The following is a 14,471-nucleotide window of genomic DNA, read 5'->3' on the forward strand; positions in this document are numbered from 1 at the left end:
AATGTGTTGGACGACTTCAATACAGGGAAGTTGTCCTTGAGTTGCAGCGGTGCGGCCAATTCCAAAAACTTGGAATTCCATCTTCATATATAATAATAAACCATGAAAATGTAGATTTAGATGTGAACATTTATTATTATTATTCACAGAAAAATTACTTACAATAAAGAAAAAAAAACAAAATTTATTATTTACAATGAAAACTTCTTTTTATTACATTTGATTATTATTTTGAGTTATAAATTTTTTCAGAAGGAATGCGTTTTGTAGCGCGCAACATCCGCTGTGGGCATTACAGCGTAACATGTCGGGATAATTTTGTTTCAGTGATTTTAGATTCGGACAGCTGTGATCTTCCACATTGAATACTAGTGCAATATTTCCCAGCAAATCATCCAGCCATTTTTTCTTCTCTGTTCCTTTGACGTAGATGGTTGTATTTTTCATGTTTAGAAGTAAATATTCTTTCACTTCCCAAAATGTTGTTAGTCCACCTTCCCATTTCAATCCATGATGATTTTCGTATACCCAGTGTGCCTGGGATTGCAGCTCTCTTGATAGTGTTGAAAAACTGAAGGGAGGTTTCAGTATAAAGTGTCGATGAAAATTTTCGTTTACATTTACGACAGCTAACTCTTTGATGATGAAAGTATTGTTGCATCCTCTAAATCCTTGCATATCGATAACGAAAATCATCGTCATGGTGATGAAATGGTGCAGTTTGCTTGCGTGCAGAATGTAAACGTGATACTGGATTAACATTTATAGTTTCCATAGTTTTTATACAAGTTTTTGAACTGAAGAAGTGAGTGGGTTGTACTCTATCACACGATCATGTAGGAGCAAGCAGTAAGCTGTTGTTAAGGCAGGCACATCTACAGATGTTTTCATGTCTAACCTTATGTCCACTGAGCCAGATTTCATGGATTCATTTTGACGTGAACAATCAATTACTATAATTGGTGCAGATTCCTTATATTCGCTTCGTGAAAGTAGTGGCTGAGGTTGTACACCGTAATAAGATTGTTGAAAATTGCAGTACATATCATAGAGAAGAGCGAATCGATCACGGGAAAATTTAATATTCATATCGTCATAAGGATACGATTCGGAGTTTAAATGTATTTTGATATTTGTTAAATCACAGTGATCAAATTTGCTGGCATCTTTGTCTTTGAGATTTTTTTCGATTTGTCTGTAAAGCTAAAATAACATATCGAGGTTTTTCGAGTTGACCTGTGGTTTTCACATTCCACACATGATCTGTTGTTGTGGGTAGAACTGGATATTCGTACAGTTCCCAATTTCGAAAGCTTATTTGAATCGGATGTCCCGATTCAATATATTTCAACATTGACAATTTTTCAGCGCCATCGGGATTAACATGGGACACCTTCCACTGTAGTTTAAAAATTTTGATGTGTACATTATCAGTGGATGAAATAAATGCATTTTCATCGCTTCTTGTGCGAACCAAAATTAGCTCGTGTTTAGCGTTTACAATAATTTTCTTGTAGTCCTCGGCAAATCCCAAAAGTTTTCTTAGCGGAATAGAAAAGTTGAAGTAACCACTTGACGGTGTGATAGATTCGTTCGGTGACCAAGCGGCATTATAAAGCATTTTACTTTCGTTTTCATTAAGTGATATATAATTTTTTAACGTCGATGTTATTCCCACATTTTTGTTTCGATCGATTTCTACTCCATTCAGTTCATATCTTATCTCATCAAATAGGAAAGCTACGCTATTATTCGTCAATTTAGCTAGTGCTGATATTGTTCCATCTGTTTTAGTTAAGGCGCCTTCAATGTAAATGAAACTCTGACTCGGCAAAATACACAAATCCTGTTGTTGTATGGGTATTCGGATTTCATCACTGGAGTTGTATGATGATAAGAATGGAGAGTAGCTATGGTATTCGATTTTTGATATACTATTATCAAAACTGATTTTACGTGTAACGTTCAGGATATCGCTCATTATTTTTGTTTCAATTTGAATCCCAATAACTTTAGATACTGTTTATTTTGCAATGTTAATCGCGGTCTAGCTCGTTCGATTTTTCTGATTGAACTGGTTCTATCTACATTATCGGGCAGGTATTTATCGTCGTTATAAAGCAGCATCCTGAGGCTTCAAATGAAGTCTAATCGTTATTGTTTCCCCTTTGAAGTTTATTATATCTCCGTTTTGATCAATCAGCTTAAGAGTTAGCGTGCTTATTCGTTTAAGGCTTACCGGTAAATAAATGACGTTACTAGGAACCTCCACTATTTTATAACCTGGTCCTACTTCAGGTGAGAATTCATGGATTGTGTGTGAGGGAATATTATTGATGTAAGAATTTCCAACTATGTTACACTCAATCCGTATTACGTTCACTTTACTTATACTCACAGGTAGATCAGAAGTATGTTTATCATTGATTTTCAATTCTCGTTTAGCGAATCCCAACAATTGACCAATGGATCTTTCTTCATTGAAGTAAATTGGAGCATTTGACTTTATTTCACTTTTGAGTGTATTATTATTAGCCTGTATTAAAAGAATTATTTTGTCATTGATCTTCGCTAATTCTTTATACAGATAGTTGGCAATATCATCAATTTCGTACGATCCAATGGGTATTTCTATAATGTGCTTCCCAATGTGAAATAAATTATTTTTTTCATCCACGTTAGGTATAGAATTATATGTTTGAAAATCAACAAGTCCGCATACGTAACCACCTTGTAAATCGATTGGTGGAAAATATTCAGTTGTAAGAATGGATGAATTTCCGCTTAGAGTTAATGTAAGTGCCATGGCAGCATATAAAACAATGATTGATTTTCAGTTTTAAAAGTATTTATATATATATATATTTACAAAAGATTGTACAAAAATTTCAAACATAAATGTCCACAGTTATATGAGTCGTAGCTTTGATATGCATTGTAGTTGTATTTTATATTAGAACCTAGATAATCTATTAGCTCTTTCGGTGGAGGTAAATTTCCAAAACTATCAAAGTATTCCACATATCGATTCTGTTTTTTGTATGCTACCCAATGAGTACCAGAACCCTGCATATTATCCAGATTTACAATACCACATTCGTTTTGCTTTGCAGCTCCCCTCGGTAAATTATTTCGCATGAAAACTCCTCTGAAGTTTGACAAGAATCTGGCGAATCTCTTTAAATCATTCTCATTTAATGCTCTCTTGGGTAGCGTTTTTAAAAGTTTTTTGAAGCAGGATTCAAAAACAACCCTAATCCTTTTCTGTACGGTTTTAAATGCAATCCTCGGCCTAATGTTATCTCCTCCATTTTTTGGTTATGACGCTGTTTTTCTTCTAAGTTCTTTTTGGCATTGGTAGCATCATTAACAGCTTTCGCTATTCCCGCAGCTCCACCTGATAAAGCACCAATAGCAGATAATCCTGCGAAAAGAGGAACTAGAAAAGGTAGAACTCCACCAACTTTAGGAATGGGTATTATCCTTGGAGTCTTGAGAGTCTTCTTCCGTCCCTTTGTTATATTCTTTGCAGCAGCTAAGGCTACTTTAATACTCGCTTTCATTGTGTCGGGTTTCTTTCTTTTGACAATCCTTCGGACTTTGGAAACAATTGTTCCAAATTTCGGTTTATTCTTCATTCCCATTCCTAATTTTACTTTAGCTTTCATCATGTTGGTTACAAGTAGTGCGTTAGCTCGTTCTGACAATCCTGCGTCTGCTGATCTGACTCGTTGCCATGCCTTTTCAGCTAATATTTTATCTAATATATGACGATCAGCCGTTTCTTTAAATTTTGAATATCCAATATCATGCTCTTTACAGGCTTGATCCAATAAGTTTATTCCTGGATCACCTCTAGCAAGCCGCTCGCTTAGTTTTGTACCAGGACCACAGTATTGATAACCAGGTAGATGCAGTTCAATTGGAAGTTTATTGATTAGGGTATTAATCACACCTCTTCCTTTCACCGCTTTTCGTGTTGTACTAGTATATTTATTTTTATGATCAATCATTTTATAGTGACCGTTCTCTTTGCGTCTATGTATGCGTATAATCCTGCTCGGTTCAACAACTCTCGCAGACTATAACATTTTTTGCAGCAACGTAATTACTTTCAGTCTGGTTGTTTAGTTGCACTGATAATGCGGTTTATACAACAACAACAAAGGTTGGTGGTGGAAAACACTGACATTACAAATGAAAGCTGTATAGCTAAACACAGCAATTTATTGCCTAATAATATTCGGGGTATTATTACGGGTCCTTCTAACTGCGGCAAAACTAACGTTATGCTTTCTCTATTGAAGCACCCAAATGGTATAAAATTTGAAAATATTTACATCTACTCGAAATCATTACATCAACCCAAATATGAACATTTGAAGCAGGCTGTTAAAGCTATTTCCGGATTGGGCTTCTATACATTCTCAAATAATAGTGAAGTGATTTCGCCTGAAGAAGCCAAATCTGACTCTGTTTTCATTTTCGATGATATTGCCAGCGAGAAACAAGAGAATATTCGATCATATTTCTGTATGGGACGACATCATAATATTGATAGCTTTTATCTGTGTCAAACATATACAAGAATACCGAAACACCTTATTCGAGATAACGCAAATTTTTTGATTATATTCAAACAGGATGATATGAATTTAAGACACATTTACAATGATCACGTAAACACCGACATGACTTTCGAACAGTTTAGAACCATTTGTGCTGAATGTTGGAATGATAAATATGGATTCTGTGTAATTGATAAAGACAGTTCTTTAGAGAAGGGTCGATATCGAAAGGGATTCGATATATTCATAATACTATAAAAGCAAATCCTCAGTATGGAAAGAACCCCCCATCTATTAAAAGCATCATTACCAACTTAGCAGTCTAGGAGCAGTTCAAAGCAGTTCAAAGCAGTTCAGAAGCAGTTCAAAAGCAGTTCAGAAGCAGTTCAGAAGCATCAGTTCAAAGCAGTTCAGGAGCAGTTCAAAGCAGTTCAAAGGATCAGTTTGATGCAGCTCAATAGCTGTTCAATACAGTTCGATAACAGTTCAATACGGTTTGAGTGCAGCAACAGTGAGGACAGTTCCAAACAATTCAAAAAAGAAACAAAGCGATTTAGGTGCTGCAAAAATCAGTTCAAAATCAAACTAAAACCTATTGAAAGAATATTTCAAAACATTTTAGATATATTTCGAAATTTGACCAATTGCATCCGTTGCTGATTCCATAAACAATGAAAAGAACAAAGCTTGACAAACAGTTGCTCAGAGATATTGTAAAGACAACCGATTCAATAAGGAAAAAATATCAACAGCTGAAAGCTAACAAAGCCGGAACAGAGATTCAGTTGGAAGAAACATTTAAGCCCATCACGGAACCCCTCAAAGAATTTGTTAAGAAAGCTAAAGTATTGCAGGAACAAGACATAAAAAAACAAGAGTTTAAAGAAGAGTCTTCATCAGCTCGTATTAAATGTAAAGATGAGGAATTAAAGAGAGATCGTGTCTATGAAGAAAATGAACACATTTTTGAAACTCCTAAGTCTTCTACAAAAGCTGTTCGCCAATATGTTGCCACTCCGGAAGGGCAAGAATATCTGGGAGAATACCTGAAGCAAAATCATTTTTCAGATATTGCTAAGCAATATCTAGATATCTATGTAAATCAACCATCTGTAATTGACAGTGTTTATGGGGTATATAGGGATGACAATAATGGAAATCAGTGGAAAATAGGAAATTCAGATTTCGCAATCGATGATAATCATATAATTGTAGATGAAAAATCTTACATTGGAAGTCGGGGTTTATATGAACTGCTTTTTATGAAGTATCCAGATGAAACAATATATTCCGACGATGATTTAGAGAATTATAAAAGTATTCTTCTACACTCTAATGCTCACAGGCGTTCTTATGACAGTAGCAGTCAAGTCAATGGAAATCGAAGCTTTAAATATACAAGAATAATTTCTAAATTGTTAAATAGAAAAGAAGGAAAAGGGTTAACACGAACCCCTAATATTAAATGCAAAAACCCTAATTTAATGGAAACGTCTAACAAACAAATTGACTATATATATTGGGATGATCCCAATGAACTAGTAAGTCGATTGCGGTTACTCATTGCGTCACAGCAAGCCGGTCACAATAATCATAACAATGAAATTATATCAATCATTGAAGAATTGAAAGAATCACAAATAATAGAATAAACACGCAGCTCACATCATTTATTAAATGGGTGTTGATAAATTTGGTCGATTTTCAAACGATACTGGAGGAGGAAAACGTGGTTTGCAAGGACTTCAAGGACCCCCGGGTCCTCAAGGTCCCCAAGGTCCTATAGGTCAGCAGGGGCCCTCGGGTCCCCGAGGTCCGGAAGGAAAACCTGGTAAGGATGGTCTACAAGGTTTGCATGGTGCGGGATTTAATAAAACGGAAAGCGGTGATTACAACATCAAATTCAAACAACTCAAGAATCTTGGAGAACCCGTTGAGGATGCTGATGCTTCTACAAAGAACTACGTTGATATTAACATTGAGAAACTCAAAGAATATATAGACAGACAAATTCAACTTGAAATCGACGAACTTACAAAACTATAATGATGATGACAGTTCAAAGTCATACCTTGAAAACAACAACAACAAATACAACTATCAATCATATTACGAAATTCAGTTCATTCTAAAATGAGCAAACGGCAAGTAGTAAACGAATTACATAGGTCAGCTCGAAAAAATTTTAACCGACGACCAGTCATAATTAAAGGTTTGGATGACTTGTGGCAGGCCGATTTAGTTGAAATGGGAGCATATGTTAGCGACAATACGGGGTTCCGTTTCCTTCTTACGATCATCGACACGTTTTCCAAGTTTGCGTGGACGGCTTCCATCAAAACAAAAACGGGTAAAGAAGTTGCTATAGCAATTGAACAGATTCTCCAACGAGGACGCATTCCTAAAAACCTACAAACAGACGACGGAAAAGAATTCTACAACAAACATTTTAAAAATGTTATGACAAAATATCAAATAAACCATTATTCCACGTATAGTCCACTTAAGGCATCAATTGTTGAACGATTCAATCGTACCCTAAAGAATATGATGTGGAAAGAGTTTAGTATGAATGGAAACTACAAGTGGATCAATCAAGTCGATGATATAGTTGACGCCTACAATAATAAAAAACACCGAACAATTAAAATGGCTCCGTCTGCTGTGAATAGTTCCAATGAAAAATTACTCCTGTCTACCGTATACAACAACATTAAGGTGATGGGTCCATTTAAATATAATGTGGGTGATCATGTTCGAATCAGTAAATACAAGCATGTATTTGAAAAGGGCTACACACCCAATTGGACCACGGAAATTTTCAAGATTCGCGAAATTCGTATTACCAATCCCGTTACATATCTATTAGAAGATTACGAAGGAAATAAAATTGAAGGTGGTTTTTATGAGCCTGAACTATTGAAAGCTGAGCATCCGTCAATTTATCTTGTGGAAAAAATATTGAAAAGGAATGGTAACCAAGCGTTTGTGAAGTGGCTAGGGTTCTCAACGAAACACAATTCCTGGATAAATACCAAGGATATGATATATTAAGATTCACAATGAAACACTGTAATTTTGATTGAAGAATAAAATTTATTTATTAGTTAATCTTTTGTAAAACTGAACAAGGTTTTTCATTTCATTTATTCTCCTACGAACACTATAACATTCACAAGTGTCTGGTCCGCATTTTGCATCGTCATATGCCCACGGGCAGCTCACGTAATGTTTTCCAAATTGGCTGACTTTCTGCGACATTTCAGCGTATGGTTTCAAAAACGTATAGCTGCTTATAAATTGGTTAAAGTGCTCCGTAAGAATTAGCAATCTGTTGGTACAAAAAAATTGTTTCAACTCCTCAATAGAACGTTGAAGGTCGTCGTCCACATCGATGTTGTTTTTATTCGCCGTCGTCGTCGTCATTTTTTTTAATTCGTTGTGCACAGGTTCGCGGTTCAAGCAATACTCATAGAATAGGTTTGCTTCATTTTCTTCAAGTCCAGAAATTCTATATTGCTCCTATAGTCTGGATCTGCCTGTTTTATATACTCAACCTCGCCATTACTGAGTATTCTTTCGGTTTCGAACTCATGGTATTCATAACATGCGATTTTCAGTGAGCGCATGGAATAGTTGCTATCATATGTACATCGAACTGTTAAAATTTTGTCATCATCGAACTCTAATTTAAAGTGCCTGTAAAAAATATTTTCGCTCTCGATAATTCCAGCTATTTCCATTTCCTTCTTAATCAAAGCTTGCCGAAATCCTTCTATTGCTTCATCGACTGTAACATATCTTCTAGACGGTTCTGTTGTTGTTGTTGTTGGTGACGTCGACGTCAGCCATGATGATGATGAAATAGCAACATCGGCATCATTTTGAAACGACGTGTTCGTTTCTGTTGAAACTGTACTAACAGTCATAAGTCGAAAAGATAATGTCACTTGCGCTGTATTGTTATCAGGTAGCACGAGATTAAACGCTAAATTGTTTGTACTTTCGTTGGTATTAAGATTAACCACTGGCAATGGGCTACCTAAAAGAAAAGGCACACCAAAACCTAACACAAGAAGTATATTTAAAAACTCCATTCTATTCCAATCGATTTGCGAAAACCAACTAATTGTATATTTACCGTCATGAGATCTATTTATACGGCTCTGAACGATTGAAATTACCTAACCTTTCGGCTGCTTCTATTCCATAAAAAAGAGAGAGAGAAAGAAAACTTTTTTTTTTTTTTTGCTAGTCTACTGGATGTGATTATTATCATATGAATCATTTTGTTCTAGTTTACATCCATTCTTATATTAAAATGTGAAAATCATTTTGGAGTCTCGATGGTTTTGTTCAAAACCACATTGTCATGTCATGTCATCTATAAATATCCTCAAGTGAAAACCTGTTAAACTTATATAATAAAGAAAAAGAATGAACAATAAACAAATATTTACAAGAAAAAAACAATCAGGTTGGATATACCCACATTTCAAAATTTATCATTGACTATTTAAAATTCTCTTTCAGCTAAATCAACTTCAGGATTTCCCTCATCAACAGCCTCCAGATAACCACTCCTTATGCGAAACGTTTTCTTAGATCTTCCATTCTCCCCCTCCTCTTTTGCAATAATTTTACTCGATAAAGATTTTTTATTTTGTTTTCTTCGAATCAATCGATCAAACTCCCGCTGAATTCGTATGATATCATCTCCATAATAATCATGATGACTTCCATTTCGGCGAAGAACCTCTTTAATTCTTTCCTCTTCCCCTTTTTCAAATTCATTTATTCCATATTTTTGCACCCATTCAACATCATCACCACCATCTATGTCGTTGAACGGACAACCCTTCGGATATCGGCTTTTCGTCTTACATCTAGTCAAACCTGGCAACACTTTTCCCATTATAGTAATTTCGCCATTACCTGAAACAACAACACCAAAATTGCAATAAAAATACACTATTCCCTTCATCACCATCCCACTCACCAAATACTTCAACCTTAACATGTTGCCAGATTTGAAATGTAAATGTCGTATCGAAATTTCCAGGTTTGCAATCCTCTCCATTCCTTAAGCTTAGTACAAGCACCCTTGAACCATCCTCAGGTGTCATATAAACCTCCAGATAACCCGAATCAATCTTCACGTTGATGATTTTAAAACTCTTCCATACTTGTTCACATATACAATATTTATCTCTATGCGATAACCGCTCAATCCAAAACATGGCTTATCGCTTAACACTTCTAATTTTCCTTCACAACTGACAAACATCACTTTCAAACTTACAATATATTCACCTGCGGTTTAATATTCTCACAGTCCCTAACATATATCAACTTGATAAGCGATTTCAAGTCACCCAAACAATTAGCACATGGCACCCAAACGATCGCCTCTTATCAGCAACCTCAGCAACAACAACAACAAAATCAGCCAAGTACATTTAAAATCTACAAAAACCATCATTTTCAAACTTACTACATATTCACCCACGGTCTAATATTCACTCCCAAATACGTCAACCTGATAAGCAATTCCCCATCACCCAAGCAATACGCACATGACATCCAACAACAACAAAAACGCACGCCGTGTTTCTTTTTCGTTGGTGTGGGTATTTATTCTTGCAAATACCGATATTTCGGGAACCACTTGTTCCCTTCATCAGTGCAACTTGTTTTCACTGATGAAGGGAATTGCAAGAATAAATACCCACACCAACGAAAAAGAAACAACAAGTTTTTATTACTTCCTTTTCAGTGGCTTGCAACAATGACAATAGCAATAAAACTACTAATGCAGAAGATTTGGCAATCAGAAATAGGTTGGGTCGACCTTCCTCCAGAAGATATTGTGAAACAGTAGAGAAAGTATGAAGTCGAACTTCCAGCACTGTAACCTATTCGTATACCACGGTGGATCCATTATTCAATGAGAAACCGGTGCGAGCTCCATGGTTTTTGGGATGCTACGGAATCAGCGTATGGTGCGGTCATCTATAGCAAGACAATAGATGGATTTGGTAAACTGTCTATATCTCTACTTTGTGCAAAGGCTTATGTAAAGGCTCTGAAAAGGAAGTACACTCCCCAGAGCTGGAGCTCAAGGGCCCCATGCTTCTAGCAGAACTCATGAAAAAGGTGATTTCCACCATAGGTATAAAGAAGGTAGCGGTATATTGCTGGTGCGACGCAATGGTAGTTTTGAACTGGTTTAAGAAGGACCCAGCACAGCTGGATACAAATATCAACAAGCATGTGGCCCAGTTAAAAATGCTTAGTTGAGATTCTTGGATTGTCAGGTCAAAGTACAATCCAGCAGATTGTGCCTCCAGGGGCATAGGTCCTCACAGTTTGGTGAATCATCCTTTATGGTGGAAGGGCCCGCAATGGCTGGCAGACAGGAAAGTCAGTAAGGAAGCCGTCAGCTCCATCAGTGCCAATAACTTCTTTGATTTATTGGAACGATTCTCAAGCTTTTCGAAGCTGGTAAGCGTCATGGCTTACGCTTTTCGATTCGGTACTCATTTAAGAGGTTGAATTTCTCTCGAGGAATATGAACTTCGGGTTCTCCAATTAGTACAGAGGACAAAGTTTGCCAAGGAGACGGAAGATTTTTTGTTTTCGTATTGTGGAGTAGACTATGCTGGACACGGATGTCCAAACTCCGAAATCTATAGTGATTACGGTACTAATTTCGTAGGAGCAAGCAATCAATTAGACAAGGAAATGCAGCAGGGGTTAGAGGTGGCAACGAAGAAGGCCGCAGCTATATCTGTGAAAGACTGCCTTACCTGCAAATTTATACCGGTAACGACGCCACACTTCAGTGGGCTCTGGAAGGCAGCAGTGAAGTCAGCTAAACAACACCTAAAGTGCGTACTTGACGAAGCGAAAATAATTACATTTGGAGAATTGGCGACTGTACTGTGACAGGTTGTGGCTTGCCTTAACTCAAGACCTCTAGTTCCACTCTCAAACAATATGAGCGGTGGTAACAACTGAAGAACTCGAGAGTATTTGCATAATTTACAGGCCAGATCAAAATGAATTGACGAGCCTCCTAATGTAGAGGCTGGACAGCTGGTTCTACTACGAGAACGTGTCACGCCGCCGACGAAATGGCCCTTCGCACAGATCTAGAATATCCACCCAGGAGATGATGGGAAAATTCGAACCGTCACCGTCCGTTACCATGGCTGCTAAGAGCAGCCGGTTGGCGTGGTGAACCTTTGTTCCTTGTGGATCGAGATTCCAGAAGATCTGGAGATCATACCACCATCAGGGTGAACTGAATCCATCCATCCATCAGGAGCGGAAAAGGCGGTTTCCAAGGCCATCGGGCCCAGCATGAAAAACTAACCTGCTCCAAGTAATAACCGCAGGAGTAGAGGTATCGAGGTAGCAATATGAGACTGGTACCAATGGTAATGTAGGGAAGCGTCCGAAGAAGGCAGGGGTGGTACCGTGCACCTGGGCACGAACGTTATTAAATTTACCAATCCTGTTCCTGTCGTTCGGAATGATGTTCGCGCAAAACATATTTACGAGCAAGTATGAATTGTGGAGGCTTCGTGCTGGGTAAAGCTAGAGTCATCCGAGGCAGTTTGAGGATGCAGATCAACTCTACCATTGAAGCTACACTGAAGCACCGTCGGGATATAGTCTCAACACTTCACATGACAAGAAAGATGTCTTCGGATACTACAGCATTAAGCCAAACGACCCGCTGCGATCGTTTAGGGCAGCATATTGCTTTCAAACATAACGATCTTTCCTGCAAGATTAACAAGCTTCTGAAAATACCATCTAGGTTCAGAAGAGGATTGGTGGGAAGGGTACTGACCACCGTATTCGGCGGTAAAGACAAAGTCTACGACGATATCAACACCCTCCCGCATTACAACTTATGATGATACAGATGACAAAATCTGCTGCTGAGAAAGCGGATAGAGGCATATAATTCCGCCAGCGTTCACAAGTTAACGGAATTATCATAGCATAGAAACCGGATGAGGTGATCAGATTGGCAAGTGACATAGGTAAAAGGCACAAAAGAGTCGATCATGGTAGTTTAGGCGTCCAAGTCGTATCTGCATATTTGACAGCTGTGGACTTTTATGATGAACTGGATGCAAAATACAAGCTGATGGCTGCGTTATAAGGAAGTATTCTGGATCTCGTGAGGGTGGAAGTACTGGTCAGCACCATCAGCGATGTACTGTCGAAAATCGGATCCTTCTATGATGTACCTCGGATCCCGCAAAACCGCATATCCTTACGAAAGGAAGTTTGTAATCTCCGGCTTTGTCTACATCAACGGGCTGGACGGTATCTGGTTCCTCGCGTCAATGTCCCCGCAGTGGCTGTGGATTTTAATCAACAGAACTATTTTGAGCTAGCGGATTCTGAACTCAAGTCGTGGCAGCTGGTTGTATTTTGCCAACAAACCAATTAGGGCTTCGGTGATCTGTAACAGCGAAAGGATCACGGTATCGCTGGAAGACGTCGGCGTAATCCACACTGAGGACAATTACCTTTTGCAAGTTGGCGGAATGATGCTTCGAGCAAAAGTTTCAATAACCAAGAGGAATATCGGGGCTTTTACGAAAGAGTTCCCTTCTGTCGAGTGGTAAAATAACCAGGATAACAGCTACACTCCCCGCTTCCTGACGGTAGTGAGGATCGGTCACCCAGTCTTCATTACTCCACCGAACGAAGTGGAAGAGGACCTCCTGGTCACTAGGGAGTACCACAATGATACTGCGATCATTAGCGCTGGGTTAGTAGTGTCATTGATCATCATCGGTGGGGTAATAGCGGACAGGGTATTAATTTGCAACCGGGAAATATCATCAACATGGAGCGTAGACGAGGCATCAAATTAGGATAAAGTAAGACAAGAAGCAACGTTGTCCCAACGGCTAGAAGACATGTTAAATTCTTTTAACAGCGACGCTACAATCACCCATTTCTCATGATACCATCATAATCCAGTTCCAGTTCTATAATTGCAAGGAAATTGCAAAACGATGAGCACAATTGCATTAAGAATTCAGTTGTAAATATTTACAATATTATTACGATTAGTCAGTTGATGTTGATCAGTCCAAAAAAAGACGGTGAGGAGTGAATTTCTTGTGATTTTTCGGTCGAAGTAGACCCTTTTATTTTGCCTAGTTTGAAGTTAGAAAGCTGTAAACACCGAAGTGCCTTTGAACGGATTTTTCACTCATCTAAAACCGTGAGCAATCAAAGTTCAAACGAAAATTTACGAATCATCAAAAAACGCATCCAAAGATCATAAGCTCTTATCAAGTCCAAAGTTCAGCGCGCGCAATTCCGATCAACTGTGTGGAGCCTATTTTTAGTGTTTACTGTCGATCCGACATTGTTTGATTTGTTAAAAGCTAGATTTTTCCCGTTATTGGTGCAGAATAACTTGAGATATTGTAGTACTTACCCCTCGTACTTTACGCTTCCCTTATCTCCAGCAACAAAAAGCCGGCAAATCACTAATCCGCGGTCACTTGAATTCTATTTGTTTCGCACTCAATTACTGCTAAATAGATAGACTAGTCTGCAGTACGAAAGCTCCTAATCAAGAAAAACTGGCAAATGCGAATTTACTGATAAAAAAAGTCTTGCACCCCACATACGTTCACACTTACTAATCTTATTGTTTATAACAAATTAACCCCAGCAACATGCTGCTTCAACACGTGTTGATAGCTACTGGTGCAACCCATCTCGGTTGTCAAAGTCACCTGGGACCTGGGCAAATAAACACAACAAAGAGTGAAAGTGGTTGCTCCAGTTGTCAGTGAAGCGGTTTTGGATTCCCGGAGGATTTTATTTTTAAACTCCACAAGTAGGTGATTCAGCGGT

The 14,471-nt window shown here is 38.0% G+C and overlaps 2 protein-coding genes across 4 annotated transcripts in view; one reads left to right on the top strand and one right to left on the bottom strand.

Moving 5' to 3' along the window:
• LOC119651017 (peroxisomal carnitine O-octanoyltransferase-like) overlaps positions 1-14,471 on the bottom strand; it is a 45,313-nt gene that overhangs the window by 30,213 nt on the left and 629 nt on the right. Inside the window, exons 1-2 of one of the 3 annotated variants that reach the window (XM_038054317.1) lie at positions 14,255-14,367; positions 14,047-14,194 (exon numbers count right to left, since the gene is read on the bottom strand). The exons of 1 other annotated variant lie outside the window; for it this stretch is intronic. The gene's annotated coding sequence lies outside the window, so the exon portion shown is untranslated. One more of the 3 variants, XM_038054319.1, reaches the window with a different exon arrangement.
• Positions 6,246-6,614, top strand: LOC119651019 (short-chain collagen C4-like). Its single transcript, XM_038054322.1, has one exon. The coding sequence runs from the start codon at positions 6,246-6,248 to the stop codon at positions 6,612-6,614; it is 369 nt and encodes a 122-aa protein (XP_037910250.1).

This window comes from Hermetia illucens, chromosome 3 (genome assembly GCF_905115235.1).
Source record: "Hermetia illucens chromosome 3, iHerIll2.2.curated.20191125, whole genome shotgun sequence".
Classification (NCBI taxonomy): domain Eukaryota; kingdom Metazoa; phylum Arthropoda; class Insecta; order Diptera; family Stratiomyidae; genus Hermetia; species Hermetia illucens.